The 17,020-nt window shown below is 35.8% G+C and overlaps 2 protein-coding genes across 15 annotated transcripts in view; one reads left to right on the forward strand and one right to left on the reverse strand.

Moving 5' to 3' along the window:
* LOC137251502 (transmembrane protein 205) overlaps window positions 1-9,850 on the reverse strand; it is a 31,936-nt gene extending 22,086 nt beyond the window's left edge. The window contains exons 1-2 of one of the 2 annotated variants that reach the window (XM_067786203.1): window positions 8,752-9,850; window positions 755-999 (exon numbers count right to left, since the gene is read on the reverse strand). In XM_067786203.1, coding sequence (XP_067642304.1) covers window positions 755-999; window positions 8,752-9,242 — 736 coding nt within the window. In that variant the 5' untranslated portion in view covers window positions 9,243-9,850. Of the gene's footprint in view, window positions 1-754; window positions 1,000-5,280; window positions 5,526-8,751 lie in introns of those variants that run through there. The other variant, XM_067786204.1, reaches the window with a different exon arrangement.
* bves overlaps window positions 1-17,020 on the forward strand; it is a 215,797-nt gene that overhangs the window by 60,702 nt on the left and 138,075 nt on the right. The gene's annotated exons all lie outside the window — the stretch shown is intronic.

Here is a 17,020-nt window from a genome sequence, read left to right on the forward strand (position 1 = left end):
AACATTCTATCTCGGTTTTTTGTTTCTGTAGCCGCAAAAAATACTGCCGCATGCGAATTCGAACGCTCCGGTTATAGTTCGACTGTCTCGTGAACGATTTTTTAGACCCCTCGAAACTCCGGGTGGTGTCAAGCCTACCGCGGAAATATGCTTAGCGCCTCAACCTTCTGCGTTAGTATTCGAGCTTATTATTCATGACTAATATACATAACCTCTATAATGTATAAAAATAAAACAACAGATACAATACATACAGGCCTCTGTTTTATTGGATATTCCTAATATTCATTCATATTTATTTTTATTGAATCAGGTGTTTCTAAATTTAAGGTGTACAAATAAGTTCTGAGCAAGCGAAAAATATTGGTGGTTTAAAAAAATCTTTAATAGAAATTATTTGATTTTGATTATTTTTTTTTTAAGTTTGTGTTTACAAAAACAGCTTCTGAACCAGTCATTCCGAATTTAACATGTTCAAAATGACGAATAAAAGTTTAAGGAGATGGTGAAAATCGTGGCCACAACCCATACCCAAACTAATTGGCTAGTATAATTCGAAAAACTTGAAATAAAAAAATTGTAAAGTTACATATACAAACTGCAGCACGATGCAACCCAAAAGCATACATACATTGACAACATTTTCACATACTTTGGTGGATTTTGGAGATATCATGTTTTTGGGGTGGGGGGGCTTGAAATGAAAAGCCCTGATACAGAGCTGCTGATAGAATATTGAATATGTAATTTTTACCTGAGACGAATGTCATCCATATTTGTGCACCAAAATGTGTAGCGAACGCACCTAAATATGCGACTGCCATAAAGGTGTTGTGCCGCTGCGTCTGAGGTTCACTTGAGGTTGAAGCTTGCTGTGGTGCTTCACTAATGACAGAAGTATTTCGTGTATCCACAATATGTGGCCAAACAGTAAATAATACTAATGTTAATACCGCGACGCCAATCAAATGCGCTGGTTGCGTCGTTTTTGTTAACAGTCTGTAATAAGAAATTTAAATTAAAAACAAGTAAAGGTGTCTAAGTTCGGGTGTAACCGAACATTATATACTCAGCGTGAGCTTCATACTTGATAAGTGAAATATCATTGATTCAAAACTATTTTTTTGCTAAGTTATAACTTATTATTCTAGTCTACGGCCCTTTTAAACTTGTTTTATATCAAAGTTGCCGTGGTCTTTAACCGATCCCGTCCATTTTTACTAGAAATATTGTCTACTATAGGGAAAATTTGTGTACCCAATTATATTACGATCCGCTAATTTTTCTTCGAGTTATGGTTCCCGAAACATAGAAAATTGCTTCGTCATAAAAGAGGCGGTACCACACCCATTTTCAAAAATTTTTGTGTTTTCCAATTTAATGTTAAATTCTATTGATACAAAACTCTTTTTCGCTAAGATATACATAGCTTATTGTTTTCGTCTACGACCCTTTTAAAAATCTTTTATATAAAAGTGGGCGTGATCTTTAATCGATCTCGCCAACTTTTTCTAGAAATATTTCCTGCTATAGGGAAAATCTGTGTATCCAATTTTATTACGAGCCGTTCATTTTTCTTCGAGTTATGGCTCCCGAAGCATAGAAAATTGCTTAGTCATAAAAGGGGTGGTGCCACGCCCATTTTTTTAAATTTGAAGTTGTTCCCTTTTATTTATTATAAATTCACTTGGGAAAGAAACACCATTGATATAAATCTCTTTTTTGCAAAGACATAGCTTATTTTATTCGTCCACGACCCTTTTAAAATTATTTTATATAAAAGTGGGCGTGGTCCTTAACCGATTTCGTTAATTTTTCTTCAAAGCATTCTTTATAGTAAAGCCAACCTCTCTGCCGTGCTGTTACGATAGGTTTAAGATTTTTGATTTATGATTAATAATATTTGTAAAATTGATTTTATCACAAGGGGGCGGTGCCACGCCCATTTAAAATTTTTTTTATATTTGTATCAAGAGTCTCAATATTAGTCCACACTTCAAGTTACAGCATTCTAGGTGTATTATTTACTAAATAATCAGGTTTTTTGTATTTTCCAAAATGTTATATATATAAAAAGTGGGCGTGGTTATCATCCGATTTCGCTCAATTTCAATACCAATCTATTCTGGGTCCAGATAAGGTCGTGTACCAATTTGGTGAAGATATCTCAATATTTACTTAAGTTATCGTGTTAACGGGCAAACGGACGGACGGACGGACATGGCTGAATTAAATTTTTTTCAACACTGCTGATTTGGATATATGGAAGTCTATATCTATCTCGATTCCTTTATACCTGTACAACCAACCGTTATCCAATCAAAGTTAATATACTCTGTGTGCAAAGCACGCGAGTATAATAAAAACCAAATTTTTTTATTTTTTAAAAAATCTACATTTGAATCTACTAAGGCTGTTCTTTATTACTTTGTAGCTGACTATGTAATTTGTTTTCTTCCATTTTTGTACGTCCCTCTATACATTCACATGTTGGTTTATCATCTGTGCTAATTTTTTTTTAAACCATATTCTTATTTTGTAAGGGTCCTTGTTCACGTACATCTTAATATATGTAGACGGTTTATATTAATTTTTTTTCGAACATTGGTTTATTAATATAAAAAACTGGAACATATCAGGAATGATTTTTGAATTTTGCCTTATCGTGCAGAGCTACTGCAATTACAAATCAGGTCCGATTCCCTGTCATAGGAGGACAGATAACCAAACATATCAAAGTTTCTGATTAGTGTATCTAGCAGGGCTGAAATTGCTATAAAACTAGGAAGTATGCTCATTGCTTTTTGAATTTTTCAATAATAAAAATATTCTGTTTGAATAACAATTATTATAAACCTTCTAAAGACCACATAAGTTTTACTAATATGTAAAAGAAAAGATGATTAAAAATCTCAAATTAATTAAAACATTTCCAAATAATTTGACTTGTCTCATTAATTATAATAAAATTACAATGGACTACATTTTATGGCGGGTCATCCTAATCTTTTTGTATACATTTAACCCTCCCATAATTGGCATGCCTTAAGAATTTATATTTCATTTTCATTTTAATATTTTTCTCAAAGTCGTTTAATTTTAAAGGAGTATAAATCGTTCGTGGATAAGACAAATGCGATAACTTACGCATAGAAGTTAAAATGGTCTCATCCTGGATCTGTTTTTATCACCCATATTGAATATCCTATCAAAAGTAGCCATCTTGAACATCATGTCAGGCAGTTGAGACATAAGATATCAAACTGGTTTTTTACACAATTTATAACGTTTCAAACTTTGTTCATATTTTTTGAAATTCGAACATTTTAAATTTTTTAAAATTCTTAACAAATTTTGAATCATGAAACCGAAAATACAGTTTCTTGTCTAACAAAGTGCAAGTTTCAAGTTTATAAATATACTTAAAATTTTAGAGTTTCTTGCTGTCGTATTTTCCCCATATAACACTTGAGCATCATTTATATTTATATGAAAGAAAAAGCATGAAGACATTTTGAAGCAATCTAAGAGTCTACTACACCATGAGGTCCATGAAAATCTTTGGCAAAAATTGTTCTCAATAAGAATACAAATTTAATAAGCGGGTTAAAGGGAGTATTTCTGCCAAGTGTATTTTTGCCATGAAAAGATTCTAGGAAACATTTAAAATTAGCACGACGGAGGTATATCGCGCCTTAGTACTTACCCTTTCCGCTACCTCTTTCTAAAGATTTTTTAGCAAACGATCACAGGGGAGCCTTGGTTTCACCATTCGTTTCATTACTTCTTGAGCAACGACACTGTAAGAACACAGTCGGCTAATCACCAGGGATAACAGTGACTGTATTTATGGGTTTTTTGAATGGAATTTTCAATTATATTTCTTATTTAGTGTATTCACATTGACTTAAATGACTTTCGTCTCTTGCAGGGAAGTAACGCCGCTTCATAGAGAAGAAATTGATAAAGTAAATGTCAAAATTACTTGACAGCTACTATTTTTCACACAAGAAGGATATACGAAAGTTTTCTTGAGCGGTTTTTATGACGTGGATACAGCGCTTGTTCATAAAAAGTAAAATAGGTTTATAAAGCTCTTATAATAGAAAGTTTGTTTGGAAAGTCATACTAAAAAGCTTTTTGTATTTTTTATGAATAAAGGGGGTTAAAGTAAGAGAAATTACACAAATGATTGAAATAAGCCAATTCTAAGTGGGTTACTTATGTATATATATTTGAATTTGTGTATATAGTTTAATAGGAATGTTTCTATTTCAACTGTAATAACAATACTTTAGGGCAATTCAATGAGGACACTTGTGGTTTCGACTCTTGGTTTTGTTTTGATGCTGTGAAGATGTGTTTGTTGTTATTGTTTGCGTTGTATCGCTCGCTGAAACTGCACTGCAGCTACACTAAAAAATGCAATTTTTGTTTTCAATGAAACCACGCTGATACAAAATGTTTAGGTTTTCATCCGACGTTATGCATATTTATGCGCTTAGAAATCGCGACAGAATGGCGTACGTGCGAAAACGCATGCATGCACTAAGTACATATAATATAACAACGGAAGTTACAATTCTATTTGAGTGCAAGTCCTCTTTTACTCTTGTTAAGTACGCTTTCTTTTTCTAAAGTTCATTTTCAATTCGAATATGTAAATTTTAACCAATTTTCCTCTAACTCGTTATTGAATCTGACATTCGTGTCTTGCAGGGAAGTGATGCCGTTTTATAGACAACAGATAGATACAGGAACTGTCTAAACTACTTTGTTATTACTATTTTTCATACAAGAAATGTATACGAAGTTTTTCTAGAGAGTTTTCTTATTATGTGGATACATACTTAACTTTAAACGCTAAACACATATTTTCATTGCAACCACCGTAGGAATACAAAATATCTGCCGCGTTAAAATTTTGACTAAGCTTTAAGTTGAATTTTTATTAAAAGTTACATACAATTATTTGCAGGCGTTTTTGAGAAATGGGAGTACAAATCATACACACACACCAAAAAAAATTCTAAAAAATTTTGGCTTAGCTGTAAGGCCTCTCAATTGTTATCATTCTTCTCGTCCCTTTCCTCTTCTTCACTCACTTTCTCCACCTCTGGCTCTTTCCTTTCCTCCTTTCATTCTTCGCTATTAATATTCCCATACCTCTTCCTCTGCCTCCATTTCCTCTTTTTATCTCACTTCCTTTTTTGCGCTTTCTCCTCCTCTGGCTCTTTCGTTTCCTCTTCTCATTCTTAAGTAGCTATAATATTCCCATACCTCTTCCTCTGGTTTCTCTTTCGGCATTGGTAGTTTCCCATTGCCACTAACGTTCCGTACGAAAAAACCTTTCGATATCGCGACCATTTTTCAGATAAAGTTACAGATATCTCTACAGATGTACATATGTATATATGGTTGGTGTTTTCAATTGAATATTGAATAATTTTTTTTAACCATCGACGTCATACCAAAAACAAAAAACGCCACGTGTTGGCAACTATGTAATTCATTATCACAAGTCGACTTTAAACCATAGAGCAGCAAAAAAGTGTGTGCGACTGCAATTTGCACAACTAACTACCCAGAAATGTAAAAATTATAAACACATTTATTCACATTTGCTTGCACATGCATATGTACATATGTATATACGTGACGCAGCACCTGCTACAACTGATCTAATTCTAAATGCTAGTTGTCTTGACGTTGCTATCATTCTCGTGTGTTCGTACTTTATTATGATGGTTTGTATTTACGAATGTTCCTGTCATCTACTGGCTTAAATGAATGAGTTGAGACAAGAAGTTATTACTATAAAATTATATATAATATAATAACTTATATATATATATATATATCCAGTAGTGATTCGCCCGACTAGTTAGTTGACAGTTTTACTGATATCAAACTCGTAAGAAGTAATCATGACTTACACTAACTAAGGTCCTCGTATTATTTATTTATTTATTTATTTATTTATTTAGTTAGTCTATGAACAAAAGATTCTTACATACTAATAACAATTAACAATGAAAAATAAAAACTAAGACTAAAAACCTAGAATATAGTATTGTTACGAATATTAGCAAAACTAAGGGGTGCTGCTATCTCTAAGCCGATGATAAACAGTGATATCATGCACATCCATAGATCAATCATTATGTATCTACATAAACGAAACAATAATTGCGTCTACACATATGTACCATGTACGTATACGAACTGCGGAGAGTCAATGCCCAAACACATGCATATATCTGAGATACTCCTGAAATTATGCAATGAGAAAAGCTATAAAATCGTGCAATTGTAGTTACAGCTGAGAAGTTTGAGAGCTGATGGCAACTAGTAGATTCTGGAAGCGCCTAGAAGATGCGAACGTTGAAATCAGAGAGTATAAAAGGCAGCAAATGTAGAGGCACTGGAATTCAGTTTGAGTTGAGCTATCCAGCAGTTATTGATTAAGCACGCAATCTGGCGGGCAATAGTAGAGTTTCATTTGAGCTATCAATGAGTTTGGTTGTGAAGCAAGCTAGTTGCAAAATATAAGTGTTATTGTGAAGTACTTTAATAAAGGCCATTTTTCCATTATTCAATATTGGAGTTATTTATTCAACAGTTTAGTGATTCGAACTTAGCAGAAGGGCAAATAAGAGGATTTGCAAGTAAATTCGTTACAGTATTTATAATCTTAGAAAAAACACTTTTCGAAAATGAAAAATCAAATTGGATAGAACTCGAGATTAAATTAAATTTAATCAGGGCTCGCACAAGAGGAGCATTACGCGAATAATCAGTTCTACAATTAATGCCATAAAAAGGTAGAAAGCTATGAAGATTACGCTGAGGTATGTTAAAATTAATTTTCTCCAAAAGAAAAGAGCAGTCAATGTCGCCACTGATAATATTATGTACAAAAGAAAGCGAGAGAACCGTTCGTCTGGCTTCCAAAACTTTTAAATTTATCAAAAGCAGGCGAGATTCCTAAGATGGAATTGGTTCATCAAAATTCAAAGAGTGTAAGGCATATTTGAGAAAAACTTTTTGGACCCGTTCAATCCTGTTAACGTTGTTTTTGTGACTTGGCCTCCATATAAAAGCAGCGTATTCCAAATTAGAACGAACAAACGCCGTGTACAACTTAAGAGTATAAGGGTCACACAAATTTTAACTATTGCGCCTAACAAATCCAAATACCGAATAAGCTTTTGAACTAATGTGACTAATATGTCTATTGAAAGAGAAGTTACTAGAAAAAATTACATCAAGAAAAAATTTCATCCAAACTTTGTAATAGTGAATGGGAAATGTGATAAGATGTCAGCAAGATATTACGAGTTTTCGCATAAGTGCGAATCAAAAAAATCTTCACAAACCTTTTATATTCTTTATGAATAAGGGCGTAATTAATTGTCTAAAACTATTTATTTGAAGCTTTCACAGTTAGTCTTAATTTTCAGTTTAATTTGCAAACCACTTTAAGATTTGAGAAGTCTCGATACATTTTTTATCAAAATCGAACCCGATTGGACTTTGAAATCGCTTCACTAGATTTGGCAAGGTTTGATATTTAATTTTTCACTGTGTATAGTACTGATACAATTCTGTAAAAAACTCGATAAAATCGTTGATTTTAGTAACGTCAAATGGAGTATTACAATAGGTTTTTCAAGTAATGGTGACATCATTTTGACCTCAAATCGACTATTTGAATTGACAAGTTTGGTCGAGAAAAGTTACACAAGTACATCACCATTAAAACTGATTGGAAAAGGCCGGTAAAAATAAAAAAAAGGCCTGAATGTAGAATGCAACGCATGGCTGATTGCAGCGATTTTCATCCGTGATTATGACTGAACATTGATAGACGAGCACGCTTTCCATCATCAAAGCTTTATTCGCAACTGAATCAATGGCACATATTCATACTCAAAATAAAATAGGTTCTAAAGTTAGTAACAGCTTTCTGATATAACTTAGGCCCGATTTTCCAGTGCAAGCTTAAACTTCTGTTAAAGTTGACTAGAGTTTAACCTTATCACTTTGGCCGCTTAAACTGAGATGAGCAGTATTATTTCATGTCATGTCGTCAGCCTTAAGTTGTGCTGCTATATATTCCTAGATGTCGCAGTAAACTTTGTTATGTAAACGCCCATGCCTACTACAACATCTAACAGTATATACATAGGTATGTATTACAAGCGAAGGCATTTTCATTTCCTTCTACTTAATACATATCTAGTTTAATGCGACATCTAGTACTACTTTAAATCACGGTTCCTTAAATTGTGACGAAAGCTGTGATTGTATAATTGGGTATGTAAATACTTGCTGTTATTGATAAGCGCGACTGTGGATGAAAGGCAGATGCCGTCACAGTCAGCCACGGCGATTGTTTCATATCTCGCGCTGTTATTTACTGTCACCTTTATGTCGCTGTGATAAAATCACAGGTACATTAATATTGCCCAACTCTGTGGTAGGTTACTGGTTGAATTGACTGTCGGGTATAAGTATTCACACACATTTGGACGAATATGTATGTGTATGTCGGTGTGTCAATGCAATTGGTTTTAACTCATTTTTTAATCAGTGTCACAAGTTTTTAACCCACACACGTGCATCATTTCTTACGCCTAACTTGAGTACTCGCACTCAGCAACAGCACGATTTTTATATTCATATAAATTCATAATTACAGACTACATAATAATTAATCCGCAGCTAGTAGTAATTTCGTTGACTTACTTGTATAATTTAGTGCCTTGCATTTTTAACGCTACGGCATAAACACGTTGTACCAAGTCTTTGGTAATTTCAGTTGTAATAGCGAATGCATCCTTATCGATACCAATAGGATGTTGGTTAGCTTTTAGCTTATCTTCAATAATTTCGGTGCCTGAAGCGCTGATGGTTGTGATTTTATCTTGCATTGTGCTGTTGCTTTGTAGTTTACGAAAACGTCCGCAAAGGCGTGGAATACTTAAATTTTCAACCTTATTTACTGTTGTTGTTGTTGTTGTTGTATGTTGATTTATAGCATCCACATTTTGGATTGCTGCATTACGCGTCTCGCCATGATGACCAAAATTATCCATACTGGCTTCGGTGGGTTTCTGTTCTGCAGCACGCTTTCTAAGCGTATACTGTACTGTCTTAACAATTTTCTCAGGCATGCCATGCTCTACAAATTTACGAATTTGTTCACTTTGTATACCGGAAACGGAATTTTTACACATATTTATTTAATTAATATTTTTTTAGACTCAAATTAATTATTTTGCATGTAGTATTTGTATTTTTAAATACATACAACTATGTTTAATTTGTTTTAAAGCGTTCCTTTGTATTTAATTTTTATATAATCACTTGCAAATATTTTTGTTTATTTGCGTTTGTTCGAAATGTGTTTGTATTTTTATTACAAATTAAATTTTGCTCAATATTTTCGAATTTAACAACATTGTATGGTTCGTGTCTTACGACTGCCGTGTTTGTTGTGCTATATTTTTTGTAATTTTCGCTGAATTGGTTTCGATCGATTAACTGAATTTGATTTTGAGTAGCCTTATTTTGCTTTTTCGACTCCTTCACTGCTTTTTTTTTTTTTTAATAACTACTCGTTCGTTTGAACCGTACCACAGCAATCACACCAGACCTGCACCCGTTGCTGTATTGAACGCTTTTGCTTCAATTATCATTGTAGTATGGTTTTATATTCGTGAAATATATCTTCTTTCGCTGCCCCATTCCCCAACCCACAAATATTATTGTTTGCTCGATCGCCTTGCCAGTTAACTCTCCCATTTGTGCACATGGCTCTCCAAGAATCTCATTGAATATGAACATGGCCCACTGTTTTCCTCAGTAACACTCTTATAGCACATTTTATCGTGAGCTCAATTGATCGTTTCGTATGTAAACTGCCTTGCACCAGACTCTATGGTTAGAAGCAATGAACACGCGCTGAATTACTGCAATGTAAGAGTGAAACAGCTGAATGATGGGGCAAATGTTATCTCTTCCTAATCAAACAGAATATCTTTCGTATACCCCTCTCCTCATAGACATCTAGGTAGCAAAGGTATTTTTGTTTGTGTTACATATTCGGGTGCATGCATACATACATATGTACTAGAGGTTTACGCCGATCACTTTATCGGCGGCGGCGGCGTTGGCGTGGCCGACGCGCCGGCATACCCCGGTGTTCTTACTTTAAAATGCTTGATTTTGCTATTTAAAAAAATAATATTTAGGAAAGGTTTTGTTTGTATGTATTTAAGGAAATCAACGTGTTGGCCATTTCGGAAAGATCTGGGGTTTTTTCCTCAAGATCTCGCAGACCGTTCAACAATTTTCATAAGTAGCTCCTTGCGGATGGATTGTCCCTCGTTCAATTACTCAAGAGATGCTTCGAACCCCGGTCTTTGGAATTGATACTGCTGCGTCTGCTGAAAAGAAATAGATATACATAAAATAGTCACACTTTTGTCTGTATATGTCGTTCAAAGCGTAGTTTCACCTAGGGTTAACTCCTAGTAATCGTCACGAACACAATTTCTTTAAATCATTTGTGGCTCCTTGGCGGTCACGCACAAAGGCGACTTACGTTTGCTATTAATGGTCTATTAATACTCATGACTCTCGTGGCACAGGGCGCCTCCAGTTTTTTGGCTGTTTTTAGGAGCTACAATTCCCGATGTGCGAACAGTAGCAACCCCGACCACCAATCGCTACCACGCCTCCTGACCCTCACACCATATGCCAGCACAGAAGCTATACGACTGCGACTTCGATCTCATACCTTCGTCGACGTCACTTTCCTAGAAGCTCTAGGCGTAGCTCCGAAGACTTTGCAACGTTTGCTTTTATCGAGCTATGCTTCCGAGCTACACCAGAGAAGCACCTTGAAACGTTAGGGAGTGACTATTCGGCCAAGGATGCCGCCCTCGTCTAAGTGGATGTCATTGCGGAATGGGTGAAAATCGTATAATCCTCGGCGCATCTACATAATTACAAGGATCCTGGATAAAATTTTTAAAATGTAGACCGAAGTTTGCAGACGTTTGTGTTCACAACATTGATTTTAATAGTCTTCGTTAAATCAAAACGATATTTTAGAATGAAAGTCGACCGATTTTAAGTTGAAAGATGTTAACTGTTGTTTTCCGGCCTTATGATATAAGAGCTCATTATGGATGACCGCGTTGCTTCAGACTAGTTCGACTGTCTACTACGTTAGGGTAGTAGCACACACGGTCATTAGTTCGACTGTCTTGGGAAAGCTTTTACTTCACCACTTTGAGTGTTCTTGCGAAGGACAAAGCCTCACCTGGTATATATATGTGCCTACGTATTCACATTTATAAAAGGATCCGTAACGTGTAGGTGATATTTAAACTTGATTGATAGGCTATAATCAATGTGATTCACTGCAAGGGACTAGTTTTGGATAGGGCCGCCAACTTTAGGAAATGTCAAACCGGGAGACTTGGGTGTTGAAGGATGAAGTGTGAATATCCAAATTAACACATCAGACGCTATTTTAAACTTTCGCAAATAAACAACAGGTGTTTGAATGTAAGCCCAAGTGATTTTTCAAACCCTTCTCATACGTCCATATGTATATCCTCAACTTTAGTATGAGGTAAGAATCATTTCAAAGAGGTGTTTATGCCCCTAGAACCTACTAAAGGATTTTGCATCACTGATTTCTCCTATTCTGTTAGCCAATCGCAATATACAATTTTTTTAAAAATCGGCACTTTTTGGGTATTTTGCTTTTCTTAACAACTTGAGGACAATTTGAAAACATGTTCGCCGTGGGTCATTTTATTTGAATTCATTGTTCATTATAAATATTTTTTTTAATAACTTGGTAAATTGGGCGATGCAAAGTCCGTGTTAAGCTGACATCGAAAACGCCTGTTTTTTTAAATAACTTTTGAACAATTAGAAATAGTTAAATTTCGCAATTAGTTTCTTATAACTGGCAGTGATGCGCATCCGTTGATACCACTTTCGACCATATCCGACCAATTTTCGACATGAACAATAAATGGCCTAAACAGTATTAAACGAGAAAATATAGTAACGCGCCGTACGCCGCCGCCGCCGATTTTTTTGACATTCGGCGGCGGCGTGCGAAAAACGATCAAAATCGGCGGCGGCGGCGGCATTTATCTCCAATATGTACTTCTTTCTCACTTTGCTCAACACAATTTTGGTTCGCCAATTGTAATCCTTTGCTGTTGCTAATGCTTTGTGACAAATTTTATTACCTGGGCACGTGGATTGTACAAAAAAGCTATTCAATTTAAAAAAAAAAAAAACCAATAGAAAATCAATAATCTTAAAACACAAGTAAGGAAGTCTAAGTTCAGGTGAAACTGAGCATTACATACCCAGCTGTACACTTGAAATGCTGTTGTTGTTTGTTTTGTGTGCTTAATAGTGTTGCAAGGCTGCGCAATAACATATATACATATGGTTCTATTCTGAACTAATTTTTCTTCGAGTTATGGCTCGAGTGTGGGAAACGAAATACCATTGATATAAAGCTATTTTTTTTAAAGATATACCTTTTTTTATTCGTCCACGACCCTTTTAAAAATATTTTATATAAAAGTCGGCGTGGTCTTTAAACAATTTCGGTAATTTTTCTTCAAAGCATTCCTTATAGTAAAGGCAACCTCTCTGCCGTATTTTGTTACGATAGGTTTAACGATTTTTGATTTATGATTAATAATATTTGCAAAATTGATTTTATCTAAAGTAGGCGGTGCCACGCCCATTTTAAAAATTTGTTTTCAAATTTTTATCAAGAGTATCATTCGACACGTCAAATTTCAACATTCTAGGAGTATTATTTACTAAATAATCAGGGTTTTTGTGTGTTTCCAAAATGTTATGTATATAAAAAGTGGGCGTGGTTATCATCAGATTCCAATCTATTCTGGGTCCAGATAAGCTCGTGTACAGAATGTGGTGAATATATCTCAATATTTACTCAAGTTATCGTGTTAACGGACAGACGGACAGAAGGACAGAAGGACGGACGGACGGACATGGCTCAATCAAATTTTTTTTCGATACTGATGATTTTGATATATGGAAGTCTATATCTATCTCGATTACTTTATACCTGTACAACTAACCGTTATCCAATCAAAGCTATAATACCCTGTACAAGTACAGCTGGGTATAAAAAGGCATCGAGGAGCACTGTGCGGACATACTTATATGTATATATATATGTCTATACAGTGTGTACCAAAATCGTACACATATAGGTACTATACTCACCAGTTTCTTGTAAAAGGCGGTGCAAGGATGCTACATAGTAAACTCTGACATTTAAAAAAATAATGGGCGCGTGTCCTTTATGTACTTATTATACTTCTTTGTCATCATTAACAAGTAAGGAAGGTTAAGTTCGGGTGCAACCGAACATTACATACTCAGTTGAGAGCTATGGTGACAACATAAGGGAAAATAACCATGTAGGAAAATGAACCGAGGGAAACCCTGGAATGTGTTTGTATGACATGTGTATCAAATGAAAGGCATTAAAGAGTATTTTATGAGGGAGTGGGCCATAGTTCTATAGGTGGACGCCAGTTAGGGATATAGCCATAAAGGTGGATCAGGGTTGACTCTAGAATGCGATTGTACGATATGGGTATCAAATGAAAGGTATTAATGAGTATTTTAAAAGGGCGTGGACCTAAGTTCTGTAGATGGACGCCTTTTCGAGATATCGCCGTAAAGATGGACCAGGGGTGACTCTAGAATGCGTTTGTACGATATGGGTATCAAATGAAAGGTGTTAATGAGCATTTTAAAAGGGAGTAATCCTTAGTTCCATAGGTGGACGCCGTTTCGAGATATCTCCATAAAGGTGGACCAGGGGTGACCCTAGAATTTGTTTGCACAATATGGGCATCAAACGAAAGGTGTTAATGAGTATTTTAAAAGGGAGTGAGCCTTAGTTCTATAGGTGGACGCCGTTTCGAGATATCGCCATAAAGGTGGGCCAGGGGTGACTCTAGAATTCGTTTGTGCAATATGGGTATCAAACGAAAGGAGTTAATGAGTATTTTAAGAGGGAGTGGGCCTTAGTTCTATAGGTGGACGCATTTTCGAGGTATCGCAATAAAGGTGGGCCAGGGGTGACTCTAGAATTCGTTTGTGCAATATGGGTATCAAACGAAAGGAGTTAATGAGTATTTTCAGAGGGAGTGGGCCTTTCTGGACCAGGGGTGACTCTAGACTTTGTTTGTACGATATGGGTATCAAATGAAAGGTGTTAATGAGTATTTTTAAAAGGCAGTGGGCCTTCGTTTTATAGGTGTTCGCCTTTTCGAGATATCGCCATAAAGGTGGGCCAGGGGTGACTCTAGAATTCGTTTGTGCAATATGGGTATCAAACGAAAGGAGTTAATGAGTATTTTAAGAGGGAGTGGGCCTTAGTTCTATAGGTGGACGCATTTTCGAGGTATCGCAATAAAGGTGGGCCAGGGGTGACTCTAGAATTCGTTTGTGCAATATGGGTATCAAACGAAAGGAGTTAATTAGTATTTTAAGAGGGAGTGGGCCTTAGTTCTATAGGTGAACGCCTTTTCGAGATATCGCCATAAAGATGGACCAGATGTGACTCTAGAATGCGTTTGTACGATATGGGTATCAAATGAAAGGTGTTAATGAGTATTTTAAAAGGGAGTAATCCTTAGTTCCATATGTGGACGCCGTTTCGAGATATCGCCATAAACTTGGGCCAGGGGTGACTCTAGAATTTGTTTGTGCAATATGGGTATCAAACGAAAGGAGTTAATGAGTATTTTCAGAGGGAGTGGGCCTTTCTGGACCAGGGGTGACTCTAGACTTTGTTTGTACGATATGGGTATCAAATGAAAGGTGTTAATGAGTATTTTTAAAAGGGAGTGGGCCTTCGTTCTATAGGTGTTCACCTTTTCGAAATATCGCCATAAAGGTGGACCAGGGGTGACTCTAGAATGAGTTTGTATGATATGGGTATCAAATTAAAGGTATTAATGAGAGTTTTAAAAGGGAGTGGTGGTAATTGTATATGTGAAGGCGTTTTCCAGATATCGACCAAAATGTGGACCAGGGTGAACCGGAACATCATCTGTTGGATACCGCTAATTTATTTATATATGTAACACCTGCCAAGATTTTAAGGGTTTTTTATTTCGCCCTGCAGAACTTTTTCATTTTCTTCTACTTAATATGGTAGGTGTCACAACCATTTTATAAAGTTTTTTCTAAAGTTATAATTCGCGTCAATAAAACAATCCAATTACCTTAACATATTTCATCCCTTTTTTCGTATTTGGTATAGAATTATGGCATTTTTTTCATTTTTCGTAATTTTCGATATCGAAAAAGTGGGCGTGGTCATAGTCGGATTTCGTTCATTTTTCATACCAAGATAAAATGAGTTCAGATAAGTACGTGAACTGAGTTTAGTAAAGATATATCGATTTTTGCTCAAGTTATCGTGTTAACGGCCATGCGGAAGGACAGACGGACGACTGTGTATAAAAACTGGGCGTGACATCAACCGATTTCGCCCATTTTCACAGAAAACAGTTAACCCCATAAAATCTATGCCCCTACCAAATTTCAAAAGGATTGGTTAATTTTTGTTCGACTTATGGCGTTAAAAGTATCCTAGACAAATTAAATGAAAAAGGGCGGAGCCACGCCCATTTTTAAATTTTCTTTTATTTTTGTATTTTTTTGCACCATATCATTACTGGATTTGAATCTTGACATAATTTACTTATATACCGTAAAGATATTAAATTTTTTGTTAAAATTTTACTTAAAAAATTTTTTTTTTTTAAAAGTGGGCGTGGTCCCTCTCCGATTTTGCTAATTTTTATTAAGCGTACATATAGTAATAAGAGTAACGTTCCTGCCAAATTTCATCATGATATCTTCAACGACTGCCAAATTACAGCTTGCAAAACTTTTAAATTACCTTCTTTTAAAAGTGGGCGGTGCCACGCCCATTGTCCAAAATTTTACTAATTTTCTATTTTGCGTCATAAGTTCAACTCATCTACCATGTTTCGTCGCTTTATCGGTCTTTTGTAATGAATTATCGCACTTTTCCGGTTTATCGAAATTTTCGATATCGAAAAAGTGGGCGTGGTTATAGTCCGATATCGTTCATTTTAAATAGCGATCTGAGATGAGTGCTCAGGAACCTACATACCAAATTTCATCAAGATACATCAAAATTTACTCAAGTTATCGTGTTAACGGACGGACGGACGGACGGACGGACATGGCTCAATCAAATTTTTTTTCGATCCTAATTATTTTGATATATGGAAGTCTATATCTATCTCGATTCCTTTATATATGTACAACCAACCGTTATCCAATCAAACTTAATATACTCTGTGAGCTCTGCTCAACTGAGTATAAAAACTGTTTTGATTTGCATGCAAATAATTGATTACTTACTTAATTGGCGTTTAAACGGTTTAAACGGTTATGGCCGTCCAACAAGGCGCGCCAATCACCTTTTCTCTCTGCCAACCGGCGCCAATTGGTCACATCAAGGGAGTTTAAATCTTTTTCCACCTGGTCCTGCCAGCGGAGTGGGGGCCGCCCTCTACCTGTGCTTTCATAGGCGGGTTCCGATAGAAACATTTTCTTGGCCGGAGCGTAATCTTTCATTCGCATAACCTGGCTTAACCAGCGCAGCCGCTGCGTTTTAATTCGCTGGACTATGTTGATGTCTGCGTAGAGTTCGTACAGCTCATCGTTAAATCTTCTTCGGTACTCGCTAACGTGTAGAGGTCCATAAATCTTTCGAAGAACTTTTCTCTCGAACACTCCCAGAGCCGCTTCATCTGATGTTTTCATGGTCCATGCTTCTGCCCCATATAGCAGGCAGGATATAGAGGACTTTACTTTTCAATTGCCTACCTAGTCCTAAGTAGCATTTATTGGTAGAGTGATTCTTCGCTGAGTTTCAGAG

This window comes from Eurosta solidaginis, chromosome 4 (assembly GCF_040869045.1).
Source record: "Eurosta solidaginis isolate ZX-2024a chromosome 4, ASM4086904v1, whole genome shotgun sequence".
In the NCBI taxonomy this organism is placed as follows: domain Eukaryota; kingdom Metazoa; phylum Arthropoda; class Insecta; order Diptera; family Tephritidae; genus Eurosta; species Eurosta solidaginis.